Raw genomic sequence first — 16,650 nt, forward strand, 5'->3', positions numbered from 1 at the left:
ATGCACAGCCAGTTTTGTCTGAAATCTTTCAGCTGGTTGAAATGAATGTTTCAGACATCCAAGAGACACAGAGACTCAATACATTCGAAATAATCTTGTGTGGGCCTGGGAAAATGCAGGCTTCCTCACAACATTGTGCAGAATTCCGTGCCAAACTATGTTCAGATCAGTGCTGTAATTTATCACCCGGTAAACACGTGGGAATACTATTTCAGCCCATAAAATAAGCAACTCTACTCCGCGCACATCTCGCGATAGGACGATGCTCCCTCCATGCTTGTCTATGGTGAGAGTTTTCCAGGTATCGCGTGATGTCTAAAGTTTCCCACGCCTGTTGTTGTGGCGTCTGCCCTTTTCTCTCACTCTCTCTAGCAACCTGCCGCCTCCCCCTCTTTTCTGTACTCCTCTCCCGCCCCGTTTCTCTCCGTCTCCCTGGTCCCTACATCGCCAGTCTGCTTCTGTTGTCTCGGCGGATTGTTGGTCTGGGGAGAAAGGATATCGCGAGTGTTGGAGTTTTGGTGAGAGTTTGTGGAAGATGGCGCCTGTTGTGACAGGGTAAGTCTGAGATTCAGGGCTGGTGGTTGTAGCTATTGGAGTTAAAGTGAATTTAAGTTTTTTTGAAAGATAATTGGTCGCTTCTGTTCGAGCATATATAGCCGAGCAAATGTGGATGTTTGTGGCCATTTGTTTTCAGTCTGGGATAGCATTTTCTTTGTCTGAATGTATTGTGTGTTTTCCTTTGACTACTTCACTGTACTGACTGTTGCTGCACTGCCGTGCAGTGTTCTGGGGGTCGAGCTAGCTCGCTACTGCTAGCTTTCAGAGGTCCTTTTTCAACACCAGACAACGATACGAGTACAATCAGTATGGGCTGGGAAAAAATTAAACTGTCGTTTTTTGTTGTTGTCTATGTTTAGGTCATATTATGCAACTATATATCCCACGATATGTATGTGTTCGCCTTATAACCATGTTGCAATGTAATCTACAGTTCCACAGTCTGAAACACGTTGTGGCTTCGCCTTTGTCAAGCAAGGCATCGTTCGATTACGTTCGACTCGTCTCTGTGGTGTTAGCTGGCTAACGTTAACTGACTGGATATTTCTCGATCGATTGTTGGTTAATACACTTGCAGACGTCTGAGAACTGTAAGCATATGTTTTGCCATGCGTAAATGTACTCATATAAAGTGGTGTTGACGAAACAGCCCCGAGCTTCTCCGTCCGTGTTGCAGACACATTATACTAAGGACATGTAATTTATCTAATTCTACCTGCTATAACCCTCTAAAAACGAACTCAAAGTTGTAAAAAAAAGCATGACGTTGTGATGATTTGTATACATGTCATTTTTGCTCTCTTTTATGTCTAAGCGTCAGATAAACGTCAGATAGCCAGCGCGAGCCACTGAAATCCAAAACGCTACAAAAATATACGTGAAATGATATGCCTCTGTCCATGGTTGATAAGCTACTTGATTAAATAGAGATGTTTAGCAAGTTACTATTGATAATTCACTAGGTTGAAGCTACTCACATTAATGAAAGGTAATCCTAAAAAAGGCAGCCAACTAATCTGTTTAAATACCCTTTATTTTGCTGCTGGAGGCAACGAGCTAAATTATCCCTCAGACTTTCTATCTTCCTAAATATTCGTCAGTTCCATGGGCTTAGCCCAATTTCTTTGATTGTAGCTAATTGTGCAATTGGGAGATAAGAGACTTGTGGTAATTATTTGAAGAAGAGAAATATAGGCTAAATGAAGCCCATTTCATTTATCTGTCACTAGACTTTAGAATTGCCTGGGAAGTAGTAACGTCATCAAAGCTTGCCTAATGTCTACTATTCTATAGCCACATTTTCCAAGTTTTCAATGCTCTTATGATGCAGTAAGTAGTATTGTTACTTGTATGTATTGTAAACTAGTAGCAGCATAGCATTTGCATTATCTATCCTGTCTATGGATATTTCTCCAATTCCCAAAACAGTCCTATAATTTCGATGGTGTGCGTGCACATTAGCCAAACACACGTTTTTTGGGGGGTAATCTGGAGTCAGTAGTCCCCACAGATAGCTCAGTGGGGGACAGACATTAGCTGGGCTTTTTGGAGGAGAAGTGCGTGTGGAGGGAGGGAGGGTGGGTGTCGAGGGTAGGTAATGTGTGTGCTCATTTGGGGCTTTCCAGCAGACCTGAGCTGATTTCTGTTTGGAGAGAGAGAGAGGGCAGGTGGGTCGGGTCTGGGTGGCTGGCCACCTGTCCAGATGATATCTACCCGAGCTGTGTGCTTTTTCTTCTGCCAGGATAGAGGGAGGAGGGGGAGTGAGACTAGCGGTTTAAACAGAATTAGAGTGCCATAAGGGATCTTTATTAGCATGTGGCCGGGCACGACCGAGTCAATGGCTGGAGGCTAGGGAGGGAGAAAGATAAAGAGAGGGAGAGAGGGAGCCCACATCCCAGCCGGCCTGTCCACAGCCCAGTGCCCCCACAACCCCACTCAGGGTCAGGTCTGACAGCCATGGCCCCCTCTGAGAGTTGGCTGGGAGTTGTGGTTGAGGCAGGGCGCACTGGTGCAGAGCTGAGAGGGCAGTACTCTGAACTCGGTAGTAGGGCACACCGTAGCATAACGTTTTGCAATGGGAAAGAAAAATCTGTGTTCCTATAGGAGAAATTCAAGCAATATCTGTTTGAGTTGGTGAGCAATTATAAATGTGTAAAACATGAGCACATTCTAGAGGTTTGCTGAAAATGCTTGATAAGATTGACCGTCTGTCTCTGGCTTAAGTATGTTAAGATGGTTTGTATGTCTGAGCTCTTTCTTGCCCTTTCAGCTTAGTTTAGCCTAAATAGTGTCATGTGGCATTTTACGCGATCTCTTGTTTTTGTAAGAGAAATAGTGGAGCATTTAGTCAATGGGTGTCTCTTCAGTGCAAAAAAAAAATCCCAAGGAAAAGGACCATAGTTTTGTCTAACATAATAAATATAAAAAACAACAGGAATACATATTTGAGCTGTGTCACAGAGCAGTGATAAGACTAGACAACCTGCAGCCTACCATATCTCCTCAACACAGCTCTCTGAATGTTAGAAAAACAGGAATGAGATAGTGTTGCTGTATAATCTTTCTTTCCCCCTCAGAAAGTGTGCCTGATACCAGTGAGCCTAGCAGCCCTAGCTGAAAGAAAACTACTGTTCACGGGTAGACAATCTGGGCATCACCTGGGATGATAAAAGCATGAATCACTTATTTCAACACAATGCTGCCTCTACATGGCCCCTGGGTAAAGCTATTGGATATAACAAAAAAAAGAAAAAGATGTTATGCCCTCCCACTTTTACCCAAAGGTGTACAGCGGGACGACTCAGTCGAGACAGAGCCGGGCCTCTTTTCGTCCGTGTAATTACACCATTAAGCCTGCTTGTGAGGGACAGAGGCGTGTGAGCCACTGTGTGTGTGTGTACCCTTGAGCACTTAACCATAATTGCGCCTGTAAGTTGCTCTGGATAAGAGTGTCTTCCAAATGCACGTACATTTACATTTGAGTCATTTGGTGTGTGTGAGTTCCCTGGAAACAGGAGTGTGTCAGGGCCAGGACGATACCAGTTTGGCGATACTCATTAGTATCGTGGCAAGGAAACAAAACATGAAGCGGATTTAACTTCTTTAGGACAATAGCCTTAATGTTGGAAACAAACATGTTTTTAGTGCTGCATGATTAACCGAAATGTTGGTTATTTTTTAACCGACATCGGTTCAATTATTTGAAGTGCATTTTGTTTGTTTTTCTTCTTCTGTGAATGCAGTTTCGGTAGAGATAAATCAGATCAAGCCTGAACTGTGTGATGTCGTAGGGAGTTGTAGTTTCCAACAGGTGCAGAAAATGTGTTAATTAACTACAATGACCATAATCCATTTTGCACCTGTTTAAACTTGTGTGGAGCAAACACGGAGACTGAGAGATGAGAGAATGCATGATCGAGAGGGATAGAAAGCAGTTGCTTCGCGAGCCTGAAAATACATGAGCTAAGTGATTTGATGGTTGATATTCAGCAGTTGTAAAAGTATGCCTTTTTTTTTTTTTTTTTTTTTTTTTTTTACTTTTGAAGAACTACTAAAATTGTGATTTTGTCAGACAACATAGGCAGCAGCTCTATAGAGATGAGCTGATGGCTTGGAATGAAATAATAGTCATCAAATAAAACATATTTTTTAAAGTAATGTGAATAAATGATAAGCTGTAATGGGCACACACTACCATCATTAGACTTGATTTTATTCTGTGTTACAGAGTTCAACCCCGCGTAGTGCATTTAATGTATAAAAAACGTATCTAAGAAAAAAAAACATTTTTTTATCTAACTGAAACCAAACCGACCTCAAATTTGTATTAGTCACATGCGCTGAATACAACAGGTGTAGTAGACCTTACAGTGAAATGCTTTTTTACAAGCCCCTAACTGACAGTGCAGTTTTGCTCAGCACTATTATGTTATCATTCAACCCAGAGTCACATGCATTTATTTTCCAAGCTATAGCACACAATATTTTACATACAGCAGGTTTTTAAAGGACCAAATAGTTTGGTCTGCTTTGAATTTTCATTTTTGCCATGATACCGATACCACAATATTTTTTTCCATCACAGCCCTAGAGTTTGTGTGTTTTCTGTGTGTAGAGGGGAAGCGGTCCCCAGGGTCCTCTTCTCCCTTCCCCCATTATGAGAGCGAGAGGAGCAGATGTGGAAGCAGTGACCTTTTTGGTGGCAGAGGGCTGGGGTAAAGTTAAAAGGGTCTGCCGATTTCATTCCCCCCGACACACACACACACACACACTCCCCGCCTCACCTCCTCCTTGTACCTGAGCCGGGGCATTGACAAATAGGTTAATGAGGGAGGAGATACAAGCTCGTAAAACCCAGATCTGTGTGTCACCTCAGGACCTGAGAGCTATTGTGTTACTGAAGAGACGTGCCCCACATTCAGACACAGTAAAACATCTTCAAAGTCGGGGTAAGATTATTGAATATGGAAGCCAATGTAGAACGTGCAGTTAGCTTCACTTGTAGGGTTCACACCGTCAAAGTTGATAGGTTGATTTGAAAAGGGGCTGTGACTTAATTTCAGTGCGATGTTCCCTGAAGCCACCATTCCATTTGCCACCATGGACCAGTCAGGTTGTACTCAACTTGTTGGATGGCGTTGTGACATGCTTCCCTACTACGCTACCTATTTAAAAAAATTCTTTATCTGACTGTCTCAACCGCTCTCCCGCTCTCAACCTCGCTCTCTGAACTACAGTGGATGAAAAGGCTTTTTTTTTTTGTAATTTGGCTTGGCACTCCCCAGACTTGGTCCTCCGCCACATGCTAGTGGAAGAGGAAAGCCACGGAATATCACAATTTTACATAAGGGGTTTTCTTTATTGGTCATGTATTTTAATAAACTTTTCTAGTTGGCGGTGCATTTCCTAATTCCCAAATGCCTGAGGGGGCCAGAGTTACAATGTTATTCCCTCACCGTCACCAGGCAATGATTGGATTCTTTATACGAAAGAGCCCCGTCTCTAAACCCAAGTGAGAACGCATTATTTGCTTCATGAGCTTGGAATGTATTCCAAATAACCTTTCACTTTATCTCTAGGGCTAAAACGTGTTATTATTGTTTCAAGAAGGATGAGACAGAAGAATTCTCGATGCCAGTGTGGTTTTGAAAACACCATCACATCGAAGCCCAAGTTCCCTGTGTTGTCGTTGGCCTTGGCATTCAACTTTTCTTCTGGATCAGAAAAAGGGCTTAGGTGGTGAGCGTGGCAAGGGACGTGGTAATTGGCACGGTCGGCCCGTCACCACGGCTGAATTTTTAGAGACATTTTAAGAGGCCCCCATCTGGGTGGTGTAGAGACATTAAAAAATATATTTAAGCAAAGTTTTAAATAAAAATTCCTGCAATTCTACACATTTTGACATTTCCTGCGATACTACATATTCTGCCATGGAGTTGAGAGAACATTTTGCCGTTTTAAAGTACATTTCCTGCAATTCTATGCTTTTTTTTTTTTGACATCGCTAATGCTGTGCTCTTTTGCTCAAACATAATAACAAAGTCAATACTGCTAAATTCATTGGGTCCATCTTGCGAACATAAGCAACCATTTATATTTAAACAGGTTCTCCGGCACAAAATGCATGTCAGCCAACTTCCACATGCCAGAACTCTAAATTGTAGTTTGTCCCATCAGATAACATGGCATACGTTAGCCCCATGCTAACCTCAACAGGTGGCACTGATTATATTCTGGCACATTCTTCCACAGCCTATCAAATATCTTAGACTATATATCCACCAACAATTGGCATTTCTAATGTTAGATAACATTTTCATGTTTTTGTCATATATGCAATCTATTTTTTTGTTGATCTGTTTTACACACATCCATATGCTTTTATAGAAAAAAAATAAGAACTTCTAGTTTATTGTACGTCATAAAAAAATAAAATAAATGGATTTGTCAAACAGCAGTCAGGTAGGCTATCATTGCTTCAAGGTGGCACACACTGCTGAAGCGGTTGACTCGAAATTGATGGTGCACTTTAACCGTGGGTTCGAGCCCCCCTCCGCATCAAGCTTTTTTGTTGAGAAAAAAACAGTTCATTGCCTGTCCTTGATACTTGATTCAAAACGCATGTCACGAAGTGGATGATTATAATAATGCATAGCCTATTAAACGTTGTAAGCCTGCATGTAAGTGTAGGCCTACATAAGAACATACTAATAGAGTACCACAGTATGAGTCATTCATATCCGTAAAACCTAGCGGTCAAAAAGGGAAATTAATTTTTAATGGTTAATCCAAACCTCATTCCAGGGTAAGCCTAAACGAAACACAGCCCTTATCTTAAAATCCCCTATGGGAGAAATTAATGGTGGAAAAACGATTGGAACCATTTCCCTGTTTGACCACTAGGTTTTATGGGTATTATGACACCCACCGTGGAGCTCTGTGACAGCCAAGTGTCTTCCTACAATACGACTGTCAATTCCAGTCCTCCATACTTGCAATTAAACTTCTTTAAAATAACTGCAATACTGTCATCTGTAGGGTGATAACGAGAGTGCAAACTATAATCCTACTCTACACTTTAATGCTCGTCCTCCTCAAGTAAAATAAAGGGAAAAGGGGATACCTTGTCAGTTGTACAACTGAATGCCTTCAACTGAAATGTGTCTTCCGCATTTAACCCAATCCCTCTGAATCAGAGAGGTGTGGGGGCTGCCTTAATCGGCATCCAAGTCATCGGTGAACAGTGGAAATAACACGCATGACTAAGCAGATGGTTATAAAAAAAATCTTAACTCTGTAGGCCTATGTTTATGTGTACACGTCTATGTAATATAGCCTATGCAATATGATCAATAGGCAATAGCAGTGAGTTTTGTTTGCAAGGCTGAAGAAAGTGGTAACTCCTTATTCATTTAATTCATAATCTTCCTTTTCAAGATGTCGGCTGAAGGCGTCCCTTTTCAACACACTAACACAATACATGTAATTTCACTTTTCAAAGGGGGGACTCTTGAGATTCGAACCCTTGCCACAATCTGCGACAATTATGTGCACAAGGCATTTGCACAGAGCGCAATTTGACCAGTCAGTGAAATACATGTAATTGGCTGATATGCATTTTGTGTAGGAGAACCTGTTTTTAAATTTAAATGGTTGCTTATGTTTGCAAGTATGGACCAACTGTCTAGCTTTTATTTTGGTGATATGTTAGTTCTCAAAGATGATATTATAAAAAGATAGGTACAGTTGAAGTCGGAAGTTTACATACACTTAGGTTGGAGTCATTAAACTCGTTTTTCAACCACTCCACAAATTTCTTGTTAACAAACTATAATTTTTGCAAGTCGATTACTACATATACTTTGTGCATGACACAAGTCATTTTCCAACAATTGTTTACAGACAGATTATTTATCTTATTATTCACTGTATCACAATTCCAGTAGGTCAAAAGTTTACATACATTAAGTTGACTTGCTTTAAACAGCTTGTAAAATTGCAGAAAAGTATGTCATGGCTTTAGAAGCTTCTGATAGGCTAATTGACATCATTTGAGTCAATTAAAGGTGTACCTGTGGATGTATTTCAAGGCCTACCTTCAAACTCAGTACCTCTTTGCTTGACATCATGGGAAAATCAAAAGAAATCAGCCAAGACCTCAGAAAAAAAATTATAGACCTCCACAAGTCTGGTTCATCCTTGGGAGCAATTTCCAAATGCCTGAAGGTACCACGTTCATCTGTACGCAAGTATAAACACCATGAGACCACGCAGCCGTCATACCGCTCAGGAAGGAGATGTTTTTTGTCTTCTAGAGATGAACGTACTTTGGTGCAAAAAGTGCAAAACAATCCCAGAATAACAGCAAAGGACCTTGTGAAGATGCTGGAGGAAACAGGTACAAACGTATGAGGAGGGAAATTTATGTGGATATATTGAAGCAACATCTCAAGACATCAGTCAGGAAGTTAAAGCTTGGTTGCGAATGGGTCTTCCAAATGGACAATGACCCCAAGCATGCTTCCAAAGTTGTGGCAAAATGGCTTGAGGACAACAAAGTCAAGGTATTGGAGTGGCCATCACAAAGCCCTGACCTCAATCCTATAGGAAATGTGTGGGCAGAACTGAAAAAGCGTGTGTGAGCAAGGAGGCCTACAAACCTGACTCAGTTACACCAGCTCTGTCAAGAGGGGAATTTTGGCAAATTCCTAACTTATTGTGGGAATCTTGTGGAAGGCTACCTGAAACGTTTGACCCAAGTTAATCAATTTAAAGGCAATGCTACTAAATACTAATTGAGTGTATGTAAACTTCTGCCACTGGGATTGTGATGAAAGAAATCAGTCTCTACTATTATTCTGACATTTCACATTCTTAAAATAGTGGTGATCCTAACTGACCTAAGACAGGGAATTTTTACTAGGATTAAATGTCCGGAATTGTGAAAAACAGAGTTTAAATGTACTTGGCTAAGGTGTATGTAAACTTCTGACTTCAACTGTAGGTCAATTCTTTTCTTCATACTTTTTTTGTCTGGTTTTAGTCGTTTTTAAGTTTACACTGAACGCATTTTTACAACCCCAAAAATGGCCTACCAAGGAGTTCAATGGCAGACAAATCCCTTGCATTGATAATCTACTCTCCAAGAGCGAGGGAAAGGGAGAGCACAGAAAGTACTGTTTTGCAGTGCCCTCTCTCTCTCCTCTTAGCCTAGTGAGTTTCCTCCACCCTCCCCTCCTGGTCCTGTTGCTGTTGGTAGCAATTACAGCATTGCCAAGGGAACCAGACGTGTTTCTACCGGCGTCAGCGTTTTCCGACCCACCGTCACGTTTCAGGATGTTTCATTCAGAAAACACGTAGTGATCCCCTGTCTGTCTGCATGCTTGGTTTAATTTAACCTCTTCTCCAACCATCCCAGAATCATGCCATGTTTTGCAATCTTTTACAGCACATACCGAGAGAAAAACCAGGTTGAATTCAACGTGAATGATATTGACTGTTTTTTAAGTTTAAAAAAAAATCTTTGCTCCAGTGTGTTTCTTGTGAAAAGAGTGGGGGCAGGAATCCCCAGGATGAGAAAAGTGGATTTGTTTTTTGGACAAATATTATTTTAATAGGGGGAAAATAGTTCTGCCATGTGCTGGTTTATGAGACATTGATAATTGCTTGAAGCTACCAAGAGACCCTAGCAGGAGAGTGTCTGTTTAGAAAGAAATGCTTCGTTCTCTGATGCTTTTGGCCCCAGATAAAAGGCTTCTTGTTTTTGTTTGTATGTGTTCTTTTTGGACCTCAATGGATTTTAGATTGTGATTGATAGTTTACTAACCACCAGTTTGTCAAAAGTCTGCGTCTTCTCGGACTGGTGTTTTTGAATCTGAAGAGAAGGCATCTTTTATCCTTTGGGAGTTGGTTTCCTTTCCTAGGTGTTAGAGTTCACATTAGGGTTGGTTGGGATAGGAGTGTTGTATGCCAGCAGCATACCAGCCTGCATCCCACTGCTGGCTTGCGTCTGAAGCTAAGCAGGGTTGGTCATGGTCGGTCCCTCGATGGGAGACCAGATGCTGCTAGAATTGGTTTTGGAGCGCCAGTAGGAGGCACTCTTTCCTCTGGTCTAATTATAATTTATTTTGAATGCCCCAGGGCAGTGAATGGGACAATTTCCCTGTGTAGGGTGACGTCTTTCGGATGGGAAGTTAAACGGGTTTCCTGACTCTGTGGTCACTAAAAAGGGGGAAAGCCCCATCACCGTCATCATCCCCAACTGCCATGCTCGCCCATCTGAAGAACAAGGAGTGGCAATTGGCAAGAAACCACCTCCTAGTGACAGATGAACCATATCAGAGACACATTGGTATAGGCTACACCATGACATCATTATACAAACCATGATATGATGCTAGTACTGCCACAAAATTAGCAAGACAATTTTGATGTCTGCAACACAACCGTGGCTAGGAGGAGATTGAGAACCTGCTACTACAGCCATCTAGTTAACGATTCTCTTTCACTAGTCCTGCTTTTCACATTCACTGCTCCCTCTGTCATCCTTTTCTGTCTGAGAAGCTAATATTAGACTGTGGCATCATGGCGAGTGGCAAGGGCCAGACGCACGCACAGACAGACTCACACACACATTGTGTTACCCCAAGGGCTCGTGTGTGTGTGTGTGAGAGAGAGAGAGTGTGTGAGAGAGAGGTGGAGAGCGGGTGAGAGAGAGAGGTGGAGAGCGGGTGAGAGAGAGAGGTGGAGAGCGGGTGAGAGAGAGAGGGTGGAGAGCGGGTGAGAGAGAGAGAGGTGGAGAGCGGGTGAGAGAGAGAGGTGGAGAGCGGGTGAGAGAGAGAGGGGAGAGCGGGTGAGAGGGGAGGTGGAGAGAGGGGGAGAGGGGGAGAGCGAGAGAGAGAGGGTGTGAGAGAGAGAGGGTGTGAGAGAGGGTGTGAGAGAGAGAGGGTGTGAGAGAGAGAGGGTGTGAGAGAGAGGGTGTGAGAGAGAGAGGGTGTGAGAGAGGGGTGGATTAGTTGAAGCCCCTTGGAGTCAGAGATGGCACCAGCAACATACAGAGTTGATCTTTAGAAAGCAGGGTCCCTCACCTTATTTTCCAGTTAACAACACCACATCAGTCCAGACTAAAGAGGAAAGACAGAGACTTGATAAAGGGGAACTGGGTAGCAAGAACGAAACCTTATTATTTTTCCTCCTACCATGACAATAACAACAATGAAACCAGACAGTGGGCCGGAGGTGACAAACTCAGTGCCAAGCGCCGCATCGCTAACATACACACAGCAGCCTGCAGATAAACACACATGTGGGCTAAAGGTTGCTAAGGTTTCTCATAATTTCTGACTTCTCTCTCTTGTACTTCTGTTTCTGTCACACAGACACACACACAGACTTGTACAGCTAACCTCGTGGGGGAACAGAATTCAGTGCCATTCAAAATCCTATTTTTCCTATCCCCTAACCTGTACTTTAACCCTAACCTTAACCCAAGAACCTAACCCTACCTCTTAATGTAATTCTAACCTTAACCCTAAACCCCCTAGAAATAGCATTTGACCTCGTGGGGACTAATAAAATGTCCCCAGTTGGTAAAATGTTTGTTTAATATTCTTGTGGGGACTTCTGGTCGTACTCATTCTAGGGGTTTTGATGATAGCTTTGTACACTCTTGGCATTCTCTCAACCAGCTAAATGAGGTAGTGCCCTGGAATTCATTTAAATTAACAGGTGTGTCTTTTTAAAAGTTCATTTGGAATTTCTTTCCTTCTTATTGTGTTTTAGCCAATCAGTTGTGTTGTGACAAGGTAGTGGTGCTACACAGAAGATGGCCCTATTTGGTAGAATACCAAGTCCATATTATGGCAAGAACAGCTCAAATAAGCAAAGAGACTTTGGCTTCTGGGTTAAGCGGGCAGTGTGGCATGGCTGTTTCGTGGGGACACACGGCTCTCGACCTTCTCCTCTCCCGAGTCCTTACGGGAGTTGCAGTGACGGGGCAAGACTGTAACTACCAATTGGATAGCATGAAATTGGGGAGAAAAAGGGGTAAAAAAATAAATCTATTTTGATTTATATATATATATGAGTTACCATCCTCAGAAATTGCAGCCCAAATAAAGGCTTCACAGAGTTCAAGTGACAGACACATCTCAACATCAACTGTTCAGAGGAGACTGCGTAAATCAGGCCTTCATGGTCAAATTGCTGCAAAGAAACCACTACCAAAGGACAACAATAATAAGAAGCGACTTGCTTGGGCCAAGAAACACGAGCAATCGGCATTAGACCGGTTGAACTCTGGTCTGATGAGTCAAAACTTGAGATGTCTTGTTCCATCCGGCGTGTCTTTGTGAGTCGCTGAGTAGGTGAACAGATGATCACCGCATATGTGGTTCCCACCGTGAAGTATGGAGGAGGAGGTGTGATGGTGTGGGGTTGTTTTGCTGGTGACACGGTCTGGGATTTATTTAGAATGGGAACTCTAAGACTGTTGGAAAAGCATTCCAGGTGACGCTGGTTGAGAGAATGCCAAGAGTGTGCAAAGCTGTCAATCAAGGCAAAGGGTGGCTACTTTGAGGAATCTACAATCTATTTTGACTTGTTTAACATTTTCTTTGGTTACTACATGACTCCATATGTGTTATTTCATAGTTTACAATGTAGAAAATAGTAAGAATAAAGACCTTTGAATGAGTAGGTGTGTCCAAACCTTTGACTTGTACTGTACACATATTTCACAGATGTTATTGCAGGTGTAGCGAAATGTTTGTGTTCCTTCTCCAACAGTGCAGTAATATTTAACAAGACACATACCTCTCAAAGTAAAATAATGGAATTAAGAAAAATATAAACATTAGGATGAGCAATGTCAGAGTGGTATTGACTAGAATACAGTATATACATATGAAATGAGTAAAACCGTATGGAAAACTAAATGTTTTCAACTGAAATGTGTCTTCCGCATTTAACCCAACCCCTCTGAATCAGAGAGGTGCTTGGGGGCTGCCTTAATCAACATCCACGTCTTTGGCGCCCGGTAACCTTCCGGTTACTGCCCAACGCTCTAACCACTAGGCACCTGCCGCCCACTGTAAACATTATTAAAGTGACCAGTGTTCCATTATTAAAGTGACTTGTGATTCCATGTCTATGTACATAGGGCAGCAGCCTCTAAGGTGCAGGGTTGTGTAACCGGATGGTAGCCTGCTAGTGACTAAGTTCAATGGTGCATCTGTACAAATTTGTGAGGGTCTCCTGAGGTTGAAGAGACGCTGTTGCGCATTCTTCACCACAATGTCTGAGTGGGTGGACTATTTCAGATTGGCAGTGATGTGTACGCCGATGTGGATTGGGGCGTGCTCCCTCTGCTGTCTCCTGAAGTCCACGATCAGCAGTGGTTAGTTGAGGTTATTAATGACCAGAGGGTTGCTCTTTGCTGGTCTGGTTCAGACCATAGCTTTCAATTGGTTCACTGAATACTTGACTATCTTTTACATAGGAACATAACTGATTTAATTATGATGATTCACATCAGTCCCACAATCTAAAACAGTCACAGCCAGGGTCCTAAAGGGGTTGGTTGGGATTGGAGTGTTGTTCTATACACTCTGACCCCTGTTTCCCTTTTATCCCCCCTTTTCTCTCCTTTTGTCATTGAGTCATCAGAGAAGGGGAGAGATGGAGAGCAAAAGAGAGGGGAATGGCGATAGAAAGAGAGAAGGTCATTGAGATTGCAGGGAAAAGCAGAACATCAACTATTTGTTCTATGGATGGCCCCACGCTCTCTTTCTCTCTTCCTGACAGCTACCACTGAGCAGAGCACTTCTGTCACACAACCCAAACTGTTAAAGAGGCCCATTTTAGTTGTGTGTATGTGTGTGCGCGGGTTGAGTTTGTCATTGCACGTACGTCCCAGAAAGGGAAGTGACTCAAGTGAAGGCGGTGGACAATGATGGTAGACAATGATGAGTGAGTGAGATGGCGAGAGAGAGAAATAGTCTCTCTTTGAGAAATGACATGCGTACTCTGTTTATTGTAGCCCTGTAACCTACATTTGTATACATTTCACAAGGACAACTTCCAAGTATTCTGTGGTTCTCATCCTACTAGCTGGTAGGCCCTAGTATTCTGTGGTTCTTATCATACTAGCTGGTAGGCCCTAGTATTCTGTGGTTCTTATCATACTAGCTGGTAGGCCCTAGTATTCTGTGGTTCTCATCATACTAGCTAGTTGGACCTATTATTGTTTAGGGTAGTGCACAGCTACTAGAGCTAGTTGAAGTGGTAGAATATAAACCCTGTGAGGAGTCCACTCATGAGGATGAGTCACACATGGCCTTAACACAAATGCACAGGCCGCAGCACTGATTCAGACCAGTGGCCGACATATGGGACAGAAAACATATGGGAAAAATCCTCTCTCCATTTTCCTAACCAAGAGTCCCCATAGTCCACCCATGGACACTGACTTGGCGGCAGAAAAAACTGCAGTGCAGGATAAAATATTATCAGTGAATCCTCCTCAGAGACCTTGCCACTTCACTCTGAATAGATTGTCTAAACTTTCCTACTTTATACTCTCAGACATCAGTCTCCAGCCCACTCTGTCTGGGAGGTTGTCTGCAAGGATGATGCATTTTATAAAAATAAAGAATATAAAAAGGGGAGAATCAAAGCGATGTGATTCAGAGATGGGACCCCAGTAGAGTAGGGAGCATCGCAGCGTGGTGAGGCTGTGCTTGCAGCTCAAGCGTGACTGAGAGTGTCTCCACTTCCAGAGAAACACACATGCAGAGATTCAGACATGTACACAACAGGGTTTCCGTTAAGAAAATGTGGCGTCGGACGGCAGCGTTTTAATAACAAATTTCCGGACCCATGTGCATTGGGTGCGTAACCTGATTAGGGCTTCCACCCAGGGTGCTCAGAATGACAGAAATCACATTTTAGATTATGGTAATTCATGTTAACAGAACAATGCAGTGGCGTGTGTCCTTCTTACCGAATTCTTATGCGCACTTTGAAGATGTTAAAATAACCGTCTACATATACTTTTCCTCAGCTGACAAGACGAGTAACAAACAGCAAAATCACTCGACCGTGTCAGTCAACTTTCCCCCATAGTAGAAAGGTTCTATTGGTTAGCTTGTCGTTCTGTGCGAGAAATAAATAGCCTATTCCGAACAGACTCTGTGACAGTTGTGGGAAGATGGATCTCTAATTCATATAACCAGTAGGGCTACATCAAAATATCCTTTAAAAAGCATTGAGATAAGAATGTTTGGCTTAAAATGTTGAAAAACGATTATTTCTTCATTTATAAGCGCAAAAATGCACACACGGCAATACTATGCGCAAATGTTCCATCCATAATTCAATTAGCGGGGAAAAACTGTTGTCAAAAGTGCACAGTGCATGGGAGTGGTTTCATGTGACAGAAATGAAAATATCCATTGGATATTTTGAAAGATCTGAGATTTAAACATGCATGGGTTACTAATATGATTAGGATTGTTCCTTTCACTACTGGACAACAACAGGTTTTCAAATAAACTTTTTGAACATGAAAGAAATGGGCTACATGTGTCAATGGCATATGGAAGTCTTTATAAAATATTTGCCTCCATGTTGATAGAAATGGATGTTTGTTTCACACAATTAAGTGTATGTTTTCAAAGTGCATACTGCCTCCAGCTCACATTGCAAAATGGTATGTGTGATGCACTGAAGCCTGCTTACCGTTACCGTGGCACATGAATGGCGAATGGGAAGCGCGCTTCAATTACCAGTTGAGAAATAAAAATATACTGAACTAAAATATAAACGCAACATGTAAAGTGTTGGTCCCATGTTTCATGAGCTGAAATAAAAGATACCAGAATTTATCCATATATACAAAAAGCTTATTCATCTCAATTTTTTTTGCACACATTTGTTTACTTCCCTGTTAGTGAACATTTTCTCTTTTGCTAAAATAATCCACCCACCTGACAGCTGTGGCATAGCAAGAAGCGGAATAAACAGAGTGATCCATACACACGTGCACCTTGTGCTTGGGACAATAAAAGACCACTCTAAAATGTGCAGTTTTGTCACACAACACAATGCCACAGATGTCTCAAGTTTTGAGGGAGCGTGCAATTGGCATGCTGACTGCAGGAATGTCCACCAGAGCTGTTGTTAGACAATGTAATGTTAATTTCTCTATCATAAGCTGCCCCCAACACCATTTTACAGAGTTTGGCAGTACGTCTAACCGGCCTCACAACCGCAGACCACGTGTAACCACGCCAGCCCAGGACCTCCACATCCAGCTTCTTCAGTTGTGGGATCATCTGAAAACAGCCATCCGGACAGCTGATAAAACTGAAGAGTATTTCTGTCTGTAATAAAGCCCTTCTGTGGGGAAAAAACTCATTCTGATTGGCTGGGCCTGGCTCTCCAGTGGGTGGACCTGACTCCCAAGTGGGTGGGCATATGCTCTCTCAGGCCCACCCATGGTTGCGCCCCTGCCCAGTCAAGTGAAGTCCATAGATTAGGGCCTCATTTATTTATTTTGATTGACTGATTTCCCTATATGAACTGTAAATCAGT

General features: G+C 42.5%; 1 protein-coding gene across 1 annotated transcript in view; it reads left to right on the forward strand.

Moving 5' to 3' along the window:
* The first annotated feature begins 322 nt into the window (after positions 1-322).
* Positions 323-16,650, forward strand: part of rbpjb (recombination signal binding protein for immunoglobulin kappa J region b) — an 83,363-nt gene continuing 67,035 nt past the window's right edge. Inside the window, exon 1 of the mRNA XM_024434952.2 lies at positions 323-555. Coding sequence (XP_024290720.2) covers positions 536-555 — 20 coding nt within the window. The 5' untranslated portion in view covers positions 323-535. The remainder of the gene's footprint in view (positions 556-16,650) is intronic.

Source organism: Oncorhynchus tshawytscha, linkage group LG10, assembly GCF_018296145.1.
Source record: "Oncorhynchus tshawytscha isolate Ot180627B linkage group LG10, Otsh_v2.0, whole genome shotgun sequence".
Taxonomy (NCBI): domain Eukaryota; kingdom Metazoa; phylum Chordata; class Actinopteri; order Salmoniformes; family Salmonidae; genus Oncorhynchus; species Oncorhynchus tshawytscha.